This window comes from Heterodontus francisci, chromosome 1, assembly GCF_036365525.1.
Source record: "Heterodontus francisci isolate sHetFra1 chromosome 1, sHetFra1.hap1, whole genome shotgun sequence".
Classification (NCBI taxonomy): Eukaryota; Metazoa; Chordata; class Chondrichthyes; order Heterodontiformes; family Heterodontidae; genus Heterodontus; species Heterodontus francisci.
In genome coordinates, this window is record NC_090371.1 from 274,728,218 (window position 1) to 274,747,973 (window position 19,756).

The 19,756-nt window shown below is 43.0% G+C and overlaps 1 protein-coding gene across 1 annotated transcript in view; it reads left to right on the plus strand.

Annotated features, from left to right (window-relative positions):
* The window catches only part of dkk2 (dickkopf WNT signaling pathway inhibitor 2), a 41,042-nt gene extending 36,130 nt beyond the window's left edge, over window positions 1-4,912 (plus strand). Inside the window, exon 4 of the mRNA XM_068045558.1 lies at window positions 2,566-4,912. Coding sequence (XP_067901659.1) covers window positions 2,566-2,804 — 239 coding nt within the window. The 3' untranslated portion in view covers window positions 2,805-4,912. The remainder of the gene's footprint in view (window positions 1-2,565) is intronic.
* The last annotated feature ends 14,844 nt before the right edge of the window (window positions 4,913-19,756 follow it).

Sequence of the window (19,756 nt, forward strand, 5' to 3'; positions counted from 1 at the left end):
ACCGGGGTGATCGGTTGGGCCCCAGCGAGACAAGGATGGGGGGTATGTTGGGTGTTGGGGTTGGTTGGGGCATCGGGACCGGCTCTCCATTGGGAACAGGGTGCCTGATCATGAGGCCGCCCCCCCCACCCCCCCACCCCCCCAGGACATCAGAGAGCCTCCTGCTTTTAACAGGCGGCTTTTCTCGGGCCTGGCTGGCTGACCAGCGGTGGCCCTTAAGTGGCCAGTAAGTGGCCAGTAAGTGGCCATTTAAGGGCTTTGATTGGCCTGGGGCGGGTGGGCTATTTTTAGTCACCGCCACCCTGCGTAAAGTGGCAGTGGAGGTGGAAGCAGGTCAGGAAGGGCCCCCCGAGCCTCCCACTCCATTTTATGCCCCCCAACCCCTGCCACCTTCGCGCTCTTTGAGGGGGAGGGGGGTAAAATTACGCCCGATAATCCAGGACAAAATCAACAGTCACTTGGACAAGGGTGGATTAATTAAGGAAAGCCAGCATGGTTTTGTTAAGGGCAAATGGTGTTTAACTAACTTGATTGAGTTTTTGATGAGGTAACAGAGAGGGTTGTTGAGGGTAATGCAGTTGATGTGGTGTACATGGACTTCCAAAAGTGCCATATAATAGACATGCCAGTAAGTTGGTGCCCATGGAATAAAAGGGAAAGCGGCAGCATAGATATGAAGTTGGCTGAGTGACAGGAAACAGACAGTAGTGGTGAACGATTGTCTTTTGGACTGGAAGGTATACAGTGCATTCTTCAGGGGTCAATACGAGGACCACTGCTTTTCTTAATCTATATTAATGACCTAGGTTTGGGCATACAGGGCACAATTTCAAAATTTGCAGATGACAAAAAACATGGAAATATTGTGAACTGTGAGGAGGATAGTGATAGACTTCAAGAGGATATGGCAGAATAGGCAGACACATGGCAGATGAAATTTAATGTAGAGAAGTGTGAAGTGATACGTTTTGATAGGAAGAACAAGGAGAGGTAAAATAAATTAAAGGATACAATTCTAAAAGGGGTGCAAGGGCAGAGGGACCTGGGGATATATGTGCACAAATTGTTGAGGGGGGCAGGGCAGGTTGAGAAAGTGGTTAAAAAGGTATTTGGGAACCTGGGCTTTATAAGTAGAAGCAGAGAGTACAAAAGCAAGGAAGTTATGATTAACCTTTGTAAAACACTGGTTCGACCTCAACTGGAGTATTGTGTCCAATTCTGGACACCTCACTTTAGGAAGGATGTGAAGACATTAGAGATGGTGCAGGAAATATTTATGAGAATGGTTCCAGGGATGATGAACTTCAGTTGCATAGATAGATTGGAGAAGTTGAGGGGTTATTCTTGGAGAAGAGAAGGTTGAGAGGAGATTTGATAGAGGTGTTCAAAATCATGAGGGGTCTAGGCAGAGTAGGTAGAGAGAAATTGTTCCCATTGGCACAAGGGTCAAGAACCAGAGGACACTGATTTTTAAGATGAATGGCAAAAGAATCAATGGTGACGTGAGGAAAAACTTTTTATGCAGCGAATGGTCAGGATCTGGAAAGCACTGCTTAAGAGTGTGGTGGCGGAAAATTCAATCATGACTAAGTACCTGAAGAGAAAAAATGTGCATGGCTAAGGAAATGGGTGGGGGACAAGGACTAGCTGAGCTGATTTTGCAGGGAGACGGCATGGACATGATGGCCCGAATGGCCTGCTTCTGTGTAGTAGCCATTCTATAGTTCTATAAATCCACCCTCTATCTGGCCTGGCACTGCTGTACTCAGCTTATCTTTGAGGGAGTTTGTTTATTTCATAAAAGCTTAAATTTTACATAAAAATGTCAGCATGTAATTCTCAAAGTCATTGGAAAGATTTATGTTTTAAAATGGAATCATGTCAAAACTGTTTTCATAATCTGCAACTTGTCAGCTTGAGGGATTCAACGTGGGACTCGTAGGGCTCATATAAAAGTTGATCATGAACTTGTGTAGATCATTGAGAACAGGCCAGCCCCTTCCTGGAAATACTCATAAAAATGTTATTCGGCAGGTGATACTGCCAGATGCTTTCAGCTATCAACAAGGAATGAATCAGTCCATGAAGGTCTGGAGAAAGAGACTGGGAGGGAAGGACTTTCAATGCAAAGAATTTCCCCTTTATTATAAACAGTTGTTTCTTTTAGTAAAGACCTGTTAGAGAAAAGTTTCAATTAGATTTTCCCCATCCTTCCCTTTCCATCTCACTCCCTTGGAAGAACCCACACTTCAGGTCAGGTAGACATTCTGAGACCAGTCAGAGAGTGCCCAAACCTCTTATGCATCCCGTCCTTTCCCTTCGCCCCACCATTGGTGGCCATGCCTACGAGGCCTAAGCCCTGGAATTCCCTCCCTGAACTTCTCCCCCTCTCTCTCTCCTCATTCAAACCCTAGCTCCGACCAATATTTGGGCCACTCCTGCTGATATCTCCTTTGGCTCGGTGTTGATTATCATCTGATCACGCAACCTCAAAGTGCCTTGGGGTGTCTTTCACTATTAAAGGTGCGATTTAAATACAAGTTTGTTGTCCTTCTTGTTACACAGGTCACGAAGGGGACTCCTGTTTACGCTCCTCAGACTGTGCGGAAGGATTTTGTTGCGCTCGCCACTTTTGGACCAAGATCTGCAAGCCAGTTCTTCGCCAAGGTGAAGTATGCACGAAGCAGAAGAGGAAGGGCTCTCATGGCTTGGAGCTTTTCCAGCGCTGTGACTGTGCAAAAGGACTTGCCTGTAAAATTTGGAAAGAGGCCAAATCAAGGCTGCACATCTGCCAGAAAATCTGAGTGCATTGGCATTGCAATACAGCCCTGAGACTGTGAAACGAGGTGCTTTGTCGGAGCATATTGTGTAAATAATACAGGATTTCTTAAAGTGCCATTTCTTTCACCAGAATTCATTCACGCTTACTGCAAAAGTACACAGAGGACCAGGTCTGAGGACAACGGCATATCCATTCTGGCCATTGATAGGCTAGTACTTCCAAATCAGTTAAAGGCAGTTTCTAACTTCAGCAGGGAACATTGAGCTGCAGTCTTTGTTTTCACTTTCGATGTTTTTTGGAGAAAAAAAATTCTCAGGATGTTGGTGTTGCAGGAAAGACTGGCATTTATTGTCGGTCCCTAGTCGCCCCTTAAGAAAGCGGTAGTGGGCCTTTTGGGACTGCTGCAGTCAGTGCAGTGAAGGTGCTTCCACAGCACTGTTAGATAGGGAGTTCCAGGAATTTGATCCACGTATTATAAAAAAGAAATCTCCGCAAAAGTCATAGAATCTTACCACACCGGGGAGGTCATTTGGCCTATTGGGCCTGTGCTGGCATTTAAAAAAAAAAAAAATCTTTCGTGATGTACACAAGGCCGAACATATAGACCTTCCTCTTGAACCACTGTAGTCCCTTTGATTTGTGCCTCAAATTTAATTTTCCGAGTAAGCTGCAGAAGGACAGTCACTAATCAATTATTTTTCCCCCAAACCTGTTCATTTTAGCTGTATGAAAGGGGAACCCATTCAGCAGATCCACACAATAATTGTCGATATTACACATTGGGAACATCCTGCTTATAATTCAGTGAGTTTCTTACAGCAATGGCTCAGTATGCTAATCCATGAAGATATTTCTTAAATTTCAGTTCAATAAAGCCTGTTTGTTACAGAACTGATAATCTCCATCATGAGAACATAGAAATAGCAGTAGGCCATTCAGCTCCTCGAGCCTGCTCCACCATTCAATTAGATCATGGCTGATCTGTACCTCAACTCCATTTGCCCATCATTCCCATTCAGTGGACTGGGACCCTTGCAAGTACTCACCAAATGCATTTACAGACATCTCAGTAGTTAGCAATGATGTCAGTACTTTCATACATTTAGAAGAAACCATATGCTAAATTAGCTCAATTGGGAATAAATCTTCATTACTCATTGACATACTGAAAGTCAAAGGCCAGAAAGGCTAGTCTGAATTAATCACTAACTATGTTGCAGGAGTGGCTTGGCAGTTTAACTGAAATGGACGAAACCTGTCAATCAAATTGCTTTCTTCAACTTATTATACAATTCATTATTTCTATCCCATGATGCATAAAAATGGATATATTTTGAAACACTTAAAAAAAAAGAACGTCATTGTGAAGGATGTAAAATGATAGCTGTTTATTAATGATGTGGTAAATCTGTCATTAGTATACATAATATATATAAAACAGGTTAAGAAAAATTAATAGCCAGAGAAAGATAGCAGCAGACTCTGAGGCTAGGTAGACAGACTGGTGAAATGGGCAGATACATGGGTAAATTAAGTTTAATGCAGAGGAGTGTGAAGTGATGCATTCTGAAAGAATGAGGAGAGGGAATATAAACTAAATGATAGAATTTTAAAGGGGGTGCAGGAACAGAGATCTGGAGATTCACAGACACAAATCATTGCAGGTGGTGAGACAAGTTGAAAGGCTGTTAGAAAAGTATGGGATCCTTGGTTTTATAAATACAGGCATTGCGTACGAAAGCGAGGAAGTTGTGCTAAACCTTTATTAATCACTGGTTAGGTCTCAGCTGGAATTATTATGTCCAGTTCTGGGCATCACACTTTAGGGAAGATGCCAAGACGTTGGAGATGGTGCAAAGGAGATGGAATGAAGTAGTGTCAGGGATGAGCGACTTCAGTTATGTGCAGGAACTAGAGAAATTGCAATTGCTCTCCTTCGGGCAGAGAAGATTAAGGGGATTTTAATAGAGGTGTTCAAAATTACGAAGGGCTTTGATAGAGTAAATAGGAAAAAACTGTTGCCAATGGCAGGCTGGTCGATAACCAGAGCACATAGATTTGAGGTAATTGACAGAAGAACCAGGAGTTGAGGAGAAATTGTTTTGCACAGTGAGTTGTTGTGATCTGGAATGCGCTGCCTGAAAGGGCAGTGGAAGCAAATTCAATAGTAACTTTCAAAAGGGAATTGGATAAATACTTGAAAAGGAAAGCATTGCAGGGCTATGAGGAAAGAGCAAGGGGAGTTGAACTGATTGGAGAGCTCATTTAAATTGCCAGAATGTTGGACCGAATGGCCTCCTTCTGTGTGTATGAATCTATGTCCGGGATTTTATCTTGGTGATTGGGGTCATGGCCATTGGCTAAAGCACTGGTGAGAGCCCTGCATCGCCTCCTCCGGGGAAGGCCTGCCAGATCAAGTGCCAGTTAGGCGGTTAAGAGGACAGCGGCAGGCCATCCCGGGATTAAGGAACCCAGCAACAAGGGCAGGGGATGGCTCTCAGCGGCCCCCTCACCCCCTTCTCGATGCTTGTTCCCTCGTTCAGGCACTAAGTGCCTTTTAATGAGGGAATCCTGCCCCGTAGCTGGCAGGCAACCCACAAGGGTTTGCTTGTCGTGCTCCTTTTGTGGCGACAGGCCTGCCTGTGCTGTGCTAATACCGGCGGTGGTGGGATGAGGCTCTTAATTGGGCCTCAATTGGTGGCAGGGCAAGAAGGCCGTTCATAGGCCTTCCTGCCCTGAACTTAATTGAGGTGGAGGCAGCGTTCACGCTCCCCCACCTCCCCACGCTACTGTCCTGCCCAATTATATGCTCTCCCCGCCTCCAAAGTCACTATTTGTTCTTAATGCTTTCAATCCAACGGAACAATCATATTGCTATCTTCATATTGATATCTTGGTGATCTTGTGTGATGGCAAAAAGTATGCAGGCAGCATAAATAATATAAAACAAAACTAATGACAAATGGGTGAAACTGGTTTTCTTTCAGTAGCACGAAATAGGATCCTAGCGAATCAGAAGTTCATTATTCACTGTCCCCAATTTTCTCTCACACAATCGGGTGCAGTGCAAAAACGGGCTGCTGATTCACTGGGAGTCACTGCATGACTGGTGAAGACCAAGTTCACCCCCAAGTTAAAGTAGAGGAGGCTTTCCATTTAAGTACCCCAGCGTAAGATAGAAGTACATTTCAGGAATTTGTGCAATTCCTCCATTAGAATTAATGAACGGAAGATCACGGCTCAGGGTCCCGACTTTCTAAGTGCATGCTGCCAGAATGTGCTGGGAATAGAAAGTCTCCCCTAATAGTGTTAAGATGTGATCAAATAACTGAATTAGTCTTCACAGGTGCAGCACATGCACACATCTGTTAATGCTTAATCGAACTTCACCCCAGCTGAGCAGTGGCCAGCAGGTAGAAAGCTTTGTTGAAGCACTAGGCTGAATTGTCATGATGGTCACAGTTACAGGCATCAGGTGAAAGTTTAGGAGCCAGGTTTACAAAAGAAAGAAAAGGCAAACGTGGATCGTGATGCACACATGCCTTACTCAAACAAAAGTACCATTTTAAAAAATTTAATTTCCGCATCAGATAAGATAGAAATGTGCTATCAAAGGAGAGAAGTAATGAATAATACCACAAAACCTGTTTGTGGTGGCTAAATCTTTTAAGTGTAAATTTGTACAGGATTCTATGTACAGTATTGTAAGCCAAAACTTGGGATCGTCTTGAAGAAAAAATTCAAGCCAGTTCTTTTCTGTGCAGTGGATGCTTGAGTCAGGCCTGCTGGTACTGGTAATGCATGTAACATGATTTTTTTTCTTTTAAGAGTTCCCTACAAATATCAAAATATATTTTTAATAAGCAGAACACCTTGAGAGTTTAAATAAGGCACAATGAAGTATGTATTATTGGTGAATAATGCTTATAGCAACAGATGTAACATAGGTAAGGTTATTTTAGTCTCCCCTTCTCACCTGCCCCAACACATATGATAGCGAGTATGGAAGAGTAAATAGTGATGTACAATTGGAGAGCATTATATAGAGAATAGTGGATAGCTAGGAGTGTTTACCAGAAAATCATCTCATTAAAGGAGTTCAGATGGTCTCTTAAGTGCTTGAATTTTGCTGTTGCTGATTATCTTCATCTGTATCGATTGATGAGATTATTTTCATTGTAATCCCTTCACCAGTTATTTCTTCACAGCTACAGCAGCACTATTGATGACAATGACTACATTTGTGATTAGAGGAAGTCAGTCTACAAGTAGATCACTGGGAGATGACACTGCATGGATTTAATACAGAGAACAGCAGATGACTTATATTGGGCTCAAGCATGTGTGTGATTCCAAGCTGGTTTGGGACCTGTAGGTACACAACAGACACGAGCAAGATCCAAGATTACAAGGGGCCCTTGAGCCATCTATGCTTCATCCACTGACTATGCATTATTTTGAATCATGTAATCAAGGTACTACTCCCTCTTAACTCCATTGTAAAAGAAAATTGACCCATTACAAGTGAGGAGAATTTAGGAAATGATAAACAGAAGTTTGACATCACTGATGTTGCAGTTATCAGAGATGTAGAATCACAGATGAATAAAGTGTCACACTCTACCTGTTTGCACAAGCAAATTTTTCAGGGAGGATGAGCTAGGGAATGAAGTACCAGGTATATGTTATATACCAATAATGCTTAGTTTTTTATTCAGTTTGCTTTGTAGTCACAATTAATGCTGGTTTGTTAAGCACATAAAATGAAAGCTACTATCTCTTGGCCCAGCTTCGTAAATACTTAAAAGGTAGCCATTATAATCATTCAGAGAATATTTTTATAGTTTTGCACTTATTTTCTAAAGCAGTCATCACAGGTTTCAGAGTATTGAGAGAAATCCCAATATTTTGTCCAGTCACTAAAATTCTGTCCTCATATCAAAGATATTAAAGTATCAAAATGATTTAGTCTAACCATCTTGCTGTGGAATTCTTACAGACACGTCAGTGTCGCTTTTAAGAGCTGTTAATATCATTCAACTGGAATCGATTATATTCAATTGTTGTATTTTCCAAATTTTAGGACGAATAAAGTTTTTCTTGTATAGTACTGTTTAACATGCATTCAGAATGATTTATTTTACATATGACAATTCATAATTTTTTTAAATAAAGCAAATCGTGATTGTTCATCAACTATGCTTTTCGTTTGTAACTTTGCTGTTGTGTATTTCTTTATTTGCCATGAAAATGACGCATTATACTTTAGCGTATAGTCTAAGCAAGGGAGCATGTTACGTTGTGTAGATTGAAGCTAGAAAGGAACACAGACCAAGTGAATGGGAAAAACCAAGGCAGATGGAGTTCAATGTAGGAAAGTGTGAGGCCATCCATGTTGGATCTGACAAAAACAAATTGTAATATTTTCTTAATGGTGAGAGACTCGGAACTCTAGAGGAACAAAGGAATTTGGATGTCCAGATGAAAGCCAATGGACAGTTGCAAACAGTAATCAAAAAAGCTGGTGGAATGTTAGGCCTTTGCCTGAAGGAGATTGAAATATAAAAGTGAGGAATCTGTGTCTCAGATCTTTGTTACAGACTCCGTCTGGAGAATTGTGTTCAGCTTTAGGCACCGCACTGCAGGAAGGATATTTTGGCCATGGAGAGGGTGCAGCAAAGATTCACCAGTATGATACGAGGCCAAAAACAGTTTACATTCTAAGGACATGTTGTCTTGTGTTACCTTGAATATCGAAGATTAATGTGGGCAATCTAATCGAGATGTTCAAAATGGTAAAGGGATTCAATAGGGTAGATACAGAAAAACTGTTTGCTCCGGTGGGAGAATCCAGAACAAGGGTCATAATCCTAAAATTAAAGCTAGGCCGTCAGGAGTGAAATTTTCACATGAAAAGTCGTGGAAATCTAGAACTTGCTTCTCAAAAAGACTGGAGCTTTCAATACTATGATTTATAGACTTTTGTTAGGTAAGGGCATCAAAGGGGATGGAGCAAAGGCAGGAAAAAGTTGGGTTGAGGTACAGATCAACCATGATCTGATTGAATGACAGAACAGAGTCAAGGAACTGAATTGCCTATCTATTCCTACTCCTATGTTGCTAGATACATGGAAATTTCAGACTCCCTGGGAAAGCCAGTTCCATTCATTTTCAGTTATATTAGCCGGAATTTTGCATTAAGAATAATGGTGAGGCTAACGGCACTCATCATTATTACAGAGTAAATTGGACAGCACATGTTAGACAATAAATCATGTAAATTACTGTCTGAGTTTCCCAGCTCCTCCACTAAGGCATATCTGCGCCACGAGGCACCCAAAGCTCGAAAACGGCATCCGACAAACACGCCAAAAGTGTGCCAGTTGCAATTTTTGGAAAGGGATTTGCGCGCGTACCCCTGCTGTCCTTGGAGGGTGACTTTAAGCAGCTCTGGGCCTAGAAGGCCCAGCTTCAGACTGCACCATCTTATTCTGGGCCTTCCAGTGCACTAGCATTCTTCTGTAGCTTGGCCTGTTGAGTCCTCTACAGCAGAACTAGTGTGTGACCTCGCATTCCAATGAGCTGGCACCTGCGCTATCCTTTTCCCCAGCTCTGGCTCCTGCACACCTATGCCTGGAGTCTCTCCATATGCATATCCCTCCTCTATCCAAGCCTCTAAGTGCAGTGTCAGTATCTGAGTTGGTGGATGCGATTGCGTAGATTAATTGATGATGTCTCTTCATCTTCACTTTCCTCTTCCTCCACTGCCTGGGAAGGTTCCAGTTCTTGGGTGCCTGAAATGAAAAAGGGACAAGGGTTGGGTTGTGGTGAGAGGTGAGTAGAAAAAGAGAAATGTGTGCGCGCACCTACCTGCAGGTTTTCACTCAGAAGAGATTGAGGGATGAGGGGGAAGTGGGATGACAACAGGGGGCTTAGGTATGCTGATACCATCATCATTAATCGCTTCAGGCCCACCCATGGCCACGGCCTCAGCATTACACCTTTCCATGATGGCCAGTACTGTCTCCACCAGGGTTAAAACGTGCAGATTCACCTCTCCCCCTCCTGTTAATTCCTGCTACCTCCTACCATGCGCCACCTGCTTCTGCGAGAAAGAGGAAAATGTGTCAGTGAGTGTTGTGCAATATGCTTAGGTGATGTGCCTGTCAGGCTGAATAGCTGTCAGCGTGTGTGAGCTGTGAAATGTGGATGTGAGCCTTGCAACAGTGCTAAGTGTGTAAGGGTGAGAAAAAGCATATGAATTTTAGGGTTGAGTACTGATTGATAGATTGTTGGTGGATGGCTGATGGGTGTATAGTGTATTGAGCAGTGGATGAGGCTGGTGGTGCAGTTGGTAGAATGTGCCATTAGATAAATTCGCTGTCCTTGACAACTCATGTTAAATCATTAAACTTTTTCCTGAACTACATCCAGGTTCTTGCAGCTGGCAGTGACACCCACTGCTAACTCTTCCCATTGGTCCCGAGATAGATGTGGAGGGTCTCCTGCCCCCTGATGATTTAGGACATCACTCTTCCATTCCACCTCTTCCACCATGTGCGATGTCTGAAAACCTTGGTGCGCACTCTCTACCATAGTCAGCCATTGTTGAATCCTCCACCGCAGACTTTTGAAAATACACTCAGCACCTCCAGTAGCCACAATGCACCACCCCTTTAAAAGGTGTGGGTTGCCTTTAAGTTGTGCAATATTGGAACCCCTGCTGATGTGTGTAGCCAATGAAGAGCACAGGGAAAGCTGGCTGCATGCAGCAATTATGGAAATGAGCAAGCAGCACAAACTTGAAGCCCTGCCTGCACTGCCCTCAGCAAGCACAGGTTATCGTGCATCATGATCCCTACACCTGTTCATGGGATGTTATCTAATTTAACCTCCTGTCTAGCTCAATGAGAATTCTTTAATCTGATTGGTCAAAGAGACACACTTTTGCTTGCCCTGCTTACACACTCCACAGATGCCCTACAGGAACCGTAAATTGCCGTAAAAACGTCCACAAAACATCTATGGGCAGCTAGAAGTTCAGTTCTTCTGCAAGCTCGATTTGATGGTAGCCTGCACTGAGGTCATTTAGTGACTTGTTTAGCATCATTCACCTTCTCTATGATATCATCAATTATTGCTGTCAAATGTCTTTCTCGTTGTATGGCTTGGTTTGGTGATTGCATCTGAACACAGATTCTAATCTGGTTCTTGTTCTTGAGTTTCTTGACAACTTGTATGGTTGAGATCCAAGGGGTAGGCTCATCCCCAACTTTCTCAACAATGTCAAGGTGAAGTAGGTGTTGAAGTTCCTTGTCTGTCTGTTTCCTGACATGAAATGGTATTCACTGTTGATATGCCACTGGGGGCACTTTAGGGTCTACATGCAGCTTGCATGTAATACCTTTCAGCTTTCCGATACCAGTCAAGTAATTTGTGTACAGTTTGAGAATGCTTTTGTTATATGAAGAAATCACATATGTGACTGCAATCATGTGCAGATCTGTTGCTGTGTGAAAACTGATATGACATAGAATAGAGCTTTCATTCTAGTGTCTTTGAACATGACTGGTGTCGCAAAAATTCTGAGAATTTTCAGGGGTTTGTCACTGTTGTAAGGGAAAATTGTCATATTTCCTGGTTTGCAGAGAATGGGACAATCCTGAAGTTTGTTGAATATTTTGTTTCCCATGACATTGACAGATGCTCCTGTGTCTCTGAGAGCATCTATGTCTGAGGAGCCAATGGTCACTGTCACATGTGGCTATTTGCTGTGTTTGAGAAAGAGGACAAAAGTATGTTCAGAGTCATCTCTTGCCCTTTTGCTGTGGTACACTGTGGCACCCTTTTGTTGATATTGGTCTTAGTAGTTGATTTTATTGATGAGCGACAAACACGAGCAAATTGGTTCCATTTTCCACAGGCTTTATACTGTTTACTAGTAGCAGACACTCTCTCCGGTGTGGGTAAACACTACCACAATAGAAACATTCTTTGGACAAGTCGAAACTCTGTTTGTGAGACAGCTGTTGTTGCTTTGCAGCTGGTTTCCTGGCATGTGAGTGATGAATAGTGTTCATAGGAGTTGCAATTGGAGTTTGGTAGTTACTGTTAGCAGCCTCAACTTCAGTAGCACTGGACTCTGAGAGTGATAGTAATCTTGCTAACTCCAACAGCTCTGACAGCTTTGTCTTTTTCAAATGCTTTTCGGCGTAGTTGACTGGAAAGACAGCCTTTGATTATTTGTGTTTTGATTTCCCGTTCAACATCACCGAGGTCAAATTTGGTTGCTAGTTGCCTCAACCGCATGCAATATTGGCCAATTGTCTCATATGCTTCTTGCTCAGTGCGTCGGATAACAATCGTTTCCTATACGGCGTTTTTCTTGGGTGTGAAGTGGGTTGTCAGTGCATTTTTTGCTGAGTCATAGTCATTTTGCTCAGGCGTAAGTGTCTCAAAGATATCTTCTAATTCTTCACCTCCATAGTGTAGATGCAAAATCTTTTTTCTTGTGCTATCTGTGATTACAAAACCTGCCATTGCGCCTTCGAAATGCCAGCCACTTTTGCCTATGTGGAGATACGGATGATGGCTCTGAATACACATCAAAACGTGGCAGCTTGGGCATTGACAACGCCATATTGATCAGCAACACGGTGATAGTGCGTGATCAGGGATCTGTGTCATAATAAATAATAAACAGAAAACACAAGATCCTTTTACATTCTCCCAACATCTCAGAAGGTAGAAAACTAAAAGTCCACTGTACACAGCCTAAACTATGTGACGAGACTATTGCATACAGGCTAAACTTTTTAATCAGTCTTATTTATGGATAAAACAATATACTAAAGAACAAGACATACCAAGATAACAAAAGCAGTAAGAGTGGAATCAACCCACAAGAGGTTAATATACATTTTTCAGAAAGTCCTTCTTGCCATTTCTTCTTAGCAATTCCTGGAAATGGAGGCTGTGATAGTAAATTGCATAAAAAATTCACTGAGGCCCTATTGGCTCCCAGTATGTATTAACTATAAGGCAAATAAATAACTCGAGGCCTTGAGGTTCCTGGATTAAAGGGATTTTTTTGATGTAGAAGCTCAATTTTAGGGAATATCAGTTTGATTGAATTAGCCATCAAAGCAATAATGGTGACAAAGACACCAATCCTAAATCACACATTAAAAGAATTTTCTAAAAGCTTAGCAATCAGAGAACACAAAGCCATCTGTACCTAGTGGATGCTTCCAAATCATTGCCATCTGTCAAGCTCCACGCTAATACCTTTAAACTGTTTCTTTATCCATCTAAGGGAATGCTTTTATCAGCTATCTGTTTACCTGCAGAGTGAGTGTTGTCTTCCAGTTTATAACACAGTGAGGGAGGGTGAAGCCAGTTTAAGATCCCATGAACTAAAGGTATCAATTTCTGTTTCTATCACTGGTTGCTTACAGGTCAATGGTTGAGAGAGAACATAATTGTTTAAAAACGTTAAATTGGAACATTAAACTCTCCCTTCTCTGCCCCTGAAATTTTCACTAGAGCAGTGTGAAATTTTAATTTCCCACTCTTGTGAGATGATCTCAGCAGCAAGTGTCCAATTGTGCACCAGTGACATTCCCTACTATGACCTACACAGGGAAGTCCTTGTCCTCTCTCCAAAAAGAGGCCAAATTTCATTGGTGTAATATTTAGGATAAGGGAAGAAGTCGTAATGGAAACCAATTACAGCTGTTACCTGTGACTTTGGCAACGTTGATATTTGCAGCGCAATAGGAGGCCAGTCAGTCAGTATCAGATCTTTTCTGGATTAATCCAAAACTGGCGGCTTCTCCCCCCACAGCCTGTTCTTTAAAGATTTATCCAACATTCCCCTAAAAGCTACAATCTCTGCTGCAACCACTCCCTGTGGGAAACCATTCCATGCTTCAACAACCTTCTAAACAAAGAAATTTATTTTTCTACCCACTGAGATTTACGACTCATTTGGGAGCAGACATGCGTGCATTATTCCTACATTTATGAGAAAAAAGCTTGGATTTATACAGCACCTTTCACATCCTCAGCACATCCCAAAGTGCTTCATGCCTAATGACATTTTTTGAAGTGTAGTCACTGTTGTGATGTAGGAAATGCAGTAGTCAATTTGCATATAGCAAAGTCCCACAAACAGAAATGAGTTAAGTTACCGTTTAATCTGTTTTTGGTGGGATCGGTTGAAGTAGGACTGTTAGACAGGAGAACTCCCCTGTTCTTTTACAAATATGGTCATGGGATCTTATACGTCCACTGAAAGGGTAGATTGGTTTAATGTCTCCCTCAAAAGACAGCACTTCTGACCATGCAGCACTCCATCAGTACAGCACTGAAGTCTCAGCCTAGATTCGATTCTCAAGTTTCTAGAATCTGACTCAAGCAATGAACTGACTCACTTAGCGACACCGAACACAAGGTATGCTTGTGCTGAGGCAGTGTAGGCACAAACTTTAAAAAGTTGATATTTCTCAACTAATTGCAAACGCTGATCTTTCAAAGAAACGTAGCCGGAATTGGCCAGGCCTTGCCATGAGGTTGGGTGCCCCAGCTGCTCCTGTTAGTGGAACGTGGTCCTCAGCTAATGTCCACTGACCTCAGATATTCTGCAGCATCCTAGATCCGCTCCCTAAAAGATCTCCTTAGGAAAGGTTTTTGTAAGGAACAGTGTCTAAAATCTCCCTGAGGACTCATCTGACATGGGTATTCGTGTTTTGCTATTTCCTTTTTCATAGACCAGTGTAAAGATTAGCGATGAAAATAACAAATCTTTATTGTTATAAGTATCTAAAGTACTTTTAAAATTTTTTTTTTGCAGTTGTAAGAATTTTTGAAATATTATGGATTATACATTTCTAAAATATCCTTGGGCCAGGAGTACCTTGGTGGGAAGGGGTGGGTGGGTGCACGAGTGAAAGGACCATTTTAAAGGGTAGAAAGTTGGGTGCGACTGGGAGACACCAGTTTGCCATAGTTACTGCCTCCTGTAAGATGGAAACAGAACCCAGCAATGTCTCCAGGGTGACCCTCAGAACTGACAGCGATTTGTTTTAATTCTGGTCCTCTTACAAAGACAGATGATTATCTGGTAACAAGAATGTTACCAGAACTGTGAAACAATAACTCTGAGGAAAGGCTGAACAGGCTGGAGCTATTTTCTAGAAAAGAGAAGGCTGAGTGGTGACCTGATAGAGGTCTTTAAAATTGTGCAAGGGTTTGATAGGGTAGATGTAGAGAAGATTGGCTGGATTTTAAGAGCCCGCCACCGATCTTGGTAGTGAGCTCAAAAAATGGCGGCCCGATGGCCGCGGTGTTCATTCAAATAGCCGGGGCAGCCCACCACCCCCACCCCCCTCCCCCCACCAATTACGTGGAAGGGGTGGCTGTCCGTCCCTGGCAATGGTGTCAGCTGCCTGTGCATAAGCGCTGGCACCGTTTTTAAAGGGCAGCCAGCACTGCAAGCATATTTAAATCTTTAAAGAAAGATCCCCTAAATTTAAATAAATAAACTTCTTATGCTCCTTTCCCACCCTCCAAAATCTATTATAATAACTATTTGCCCTTCCCCCCAAAAAAACACTGACCTTTTACATCTGACCTTCCCGCCCCAAACTGTACAAAGTTTAAGGTTCAACCCTTCCCACCATCCCCTACACCCATTACGTGTATTTGATCCCGTTCCCCCTGCCCCCCCACACTGACAAACTTACCTCCTCCCTCCTCCCCACCAGTGTGGCACCGCGTTTCCCCGGACAGGGATCTGAAGGTGTGGGGGTGCTGGCTGCCGCGCCAAAGATTGCGGCGGGCCCTCAAGGTTGGAGGTAAGTGTATTTATACTTATTAACTTTATGAGCCTCACTGCCACCAGGAGGATCAGGCCAGACCCTGTCGGTATCGAGATCTGTGGCAGGCCTGATCCGGAGCCATCTTCAGGCCACTCCCCCCACCATGGATCACGACGTTGATGTTTCCATTTCTCGGGAAATCAAACTAGGGGGTCATAAGTATAACATAGTCACTAATAAATCCAATGAGGAATTCAGGAGAAACTTCACTCAGAGTTGTAAGAATGTGGCATTTGCTACCACATGGTGTAGTTGAGGTTAGTAACCTAGATGCCTTTATGGGGAAGCATTTCTTGTTTTTATTTCAGATTTCCAGCATCCGCAGTATTTTGCTTTTACAATAGATCTCATGGCCTTGATTGATGGTGGCGTGATGCCCTGGCTTATTGTTGTTGGGTTGTGCTGGGTTGCCTCGTCCTTACCTCCAGTCATACCATGTTAGCGATTTAGAAAATGTCACTCAACAGATTATACAGCTGTAACAAAAACAAGAAATGCTGGATTCACTCAGCAGGTCTGGCAGCATCTGTGGAAAGAGAAGCAGAGTTAACGTTTCGGGTCAGTGACCCTTCTTCGGCTGACCCGAAACGTTAACTCTGCTTCTCTTTCCACAGATGCTGCCAGACCTGCTGAGTGAATCCAGCATTTCTTGTTTTTGTTTCAGATTTCCAGCATCCGCAGTATTTTGCTTTTAGATTATACAGCTGTGTCTGTTCTGCAGATGTTGCATTGTTTCCGCCTGCTCTTAGCAATGTTGGCTCCTTTTATGATCTTATCTGAATTTTAGGACTCAAAATGTTCCTCCCCCAAAACTTCCTTAAAAATTTTGTGTCGATGATGAAGTATTTGGTATTAAAGACACTGGTTTGCATATGAACATAATGATCAGAATGAGTTGAAGTGCAAGACTTTGTCCAGCCTGCAGCATCCACCACCTCATCCTATTAAGCTGTTCTCCCAAATTGCTAACTGTCCCACTTCACTCTGATCTTTATTTGACATCAGAGTTACTGGCACAGATACAAGACCTTGTCCAACAGTGACTGGGAGGGTAAATGTTACCTTGGCAAGAGATCACAATGGGACTGCGTGTCAATTATTCTTCAATTTAATATCCCCTACATTCCTTTAGAAACCACACCATAGAGCCATAGAGGTTTACAACAAAGAAGGAGGCCTTTCACCCCATTGTCTTTGTGCCAGCTCTCTGCGTAAGAAAACCAAACCAATTTCACTGCCCTGCTCTCTTTCCGCAGGCCTGCATTGTGCTCTGCTTCAAATATTTGTTCTTAGCTTTCCCTTGAAAGATGCAATGGTCTTCGCCTCAACCACACCCTGTGGCAAAGCATTCCATGTTTAAAGAACTTTCTCCTAACCTCTCTCCTCCTTCTCAGTGACAACTTTGAATTAATAACCAAAACCCCCCAGTATGATGAAATCGTTTTTCCCGAATCACTTTACCAAAAGTCTTCGTATTTTAGAAGCCTTGATTAAATCCCTTTTTAGCGTTCTCTGCTCGCTTGAAACTAGTCCCAGTATCCCATCTCTCTTTTTAACTGCAGTTTCCCATCACTAGCACATCACTAGTATAATTCTGGTGAGTTCACACTGTGTGCTCGCCATGGCTTTAATATTCTTTCTGTAGTGTGTTGTCCACAACTGCATGCAATTCTCTAGCTGTGGCCTAACCAATGTTTCTATAAATGCATCCTTTCTTCTTTGTTCTTGTACTCTATATTTCTGTTTGCAAAAATGCTGCTTTTTTAAATTGGTTTACTCCAACCGCAGTTGCATTTTCAAAGGTATTTTTACCTCTGTGTCTCTCTGTTCACCCAGGTCTTTCAGTGACTTTCCATTTAATTTGCCTCCTCCCAACCCTTGTTTTTCATTCCAAAATGTTTCACCTCACACTTACCAACATGGAACTGTGCCTTTTTTACCCAAAAACCTGACCTGACTTCACCTTCCAGAAATTTGGCAAAGAACGTCCTCCCTGCTGCCACTGCACATTGGAAACTCATGGGCATGTTGCTCACAGTTTATCACCCTGCTGTGTATGGTAGCCTGGTGGCTATGGTACTGGGCTCACAATTCAGAGGGTATGAGTTCCAGTTCCAGTTTGGTAAATGAGGAAAGTAATGAAATTTGGAGATTTTTGGGCTGGTACCAGATAAAGTAACCATGAAAGCTGTTGGATTGTCATCAAATCCCATTGAGTTGACTAATGGTCTTCAGGGAAGGGAGCCTGGTACACCCTACCAAGCTGGACCTACATATGATTCCAGTCCCACTGCGTAGTTTTTTTATTCATTCATGGGATGTGGGCTAGGCCAGCATTTATTGCCCTTCTCTAATTGCCCTTGAGAAGGTGGTGGTGAGCTGCCTTCTTGAACCGCTGCAGTCCATGGGAGGTAGGTACACCCACAGTGCTGTTAAGAAGGGACTTCCAGGATTTTGACCCAGTGACAGTGAAGGAATGGCGATATAGTTCCAAGTCAGGATGGTGTGTTCCCATGCATTTGTTGCCCTTGTCCTTCTAGTTGATAGAGTTTGCTGGTTTGGAAGGTGCTGTCTAAGGAGCCTTGGTGCGTTGCTGCAGTGCATCTTGTAGATGGCACACACTGCTGCCACTGTGCATCGGTGGTGGAGGGAGTGAATGTTTGTGGATGGGGTGCCAATCAAGCGGGGTGCTTTGTATTGGATGGTGTCGAGCTTGTTCAGTGTTGTTGGAGCTGCACCCATCCAGGCAAGTTGAGAGTATTCCATCACATTCCTGACTTGTGCCTTGTAGATGGTGGACAGGCTTTGGGGAATCAGGAGGTGAGTTACTCGCCACAGGATTCCTAGCCTTGACCTGCTTTTGTAGCCACGGTATTTATATGGCTCCTCCAGTTCAGTTTCTTGTCAATGGTAGCCCCTAGGATGATGATAGTGGGGGCTTCAGCGATGGTAATGCCATTGAATGTCAAGGGGAGATGGTTAGATTCTCTCTTGTTGGAGATGGTCATTGCCTGGCACTTGTGTGGCGCGAATGTTACTTGCCACTTATCAGCCCAAGCCTAGATATTATCCAGGTCTTGCTGCATTTCTACACAGACTGCTTCAGTATCTGAGGAGTGACGAATGATGCTGAACATTGTGCAATCATCAGCGAATATCCCCACTTCTGATCTGATGATTGAAGGAAGGTCATTGATGAAGCAGCTGAAGATGGTTGGGCCTAGGACTCTTTATTCCTTCAGGGCATCTAAGGAGAGGTAGTAAATGTGGCCATACCAGTGTTGCCCACTTACCAAGAATGACGCATTTTTTAAACAGATTTTTTTTTAAAAGCACAGTCTTAATTCGAAGGCTTACATCAGGAGCTCAGGTCAAGAAGTTCAGAGGACGTCTGTTCTTGGTACAAATTACACAGCAACCTCAACCTGCATTTACACAGCATCTTTAACATTGAAGAATGGAACATATTTGTAATTAAACAGAAACAGAAGCTGAGACAAAGAGAGAGAGATTGGAGGTGGGGGGTTGGGGGTGGGGTAGCCAAGCTTGGCCAAAGAGATGGATTTTAAGGAAGAGAGAGAGGTGGAGAAGCAGAAAAAAAAGAAAGACTTGCATTTATGTAGCTCCTTTCATGACCTCAGGACATCCCAAAGCACTTTACAACCAATAAACTGCTGTTGAAGTGTAGTCACTGTTGCAATATAAGACACAAGGCAGATGATTTTTTTTGTACAGCAAGGTCCCACAAACAGCAATGATGCAATGAAATAATGGGGGTGTGGGTTAAAATCCCCCCCCAAAATGGACAGATTTAGGTTGAGAGGAATGAAAAAATTTTATAAATCCAAACACCGACCCTAATCCGTCTCCGACCCGCCCACCTCCGGTTTTAGCAGATCTGGGACACGGGGTCAGACAACCAACCCACTCCCAGGATACAGGTTGGCAAATTAAATATCATAACAAGGCTGCATGCTTCATATTTAATCACCATTTTAAATTTAACCCTGAAGATGAGTTTGCTGGGTCTTGGTAAACCAGTGTTAAATGAAGGCAAGGAGTGCTGGATCCAAGGAGGTGACTGCTGGATCCA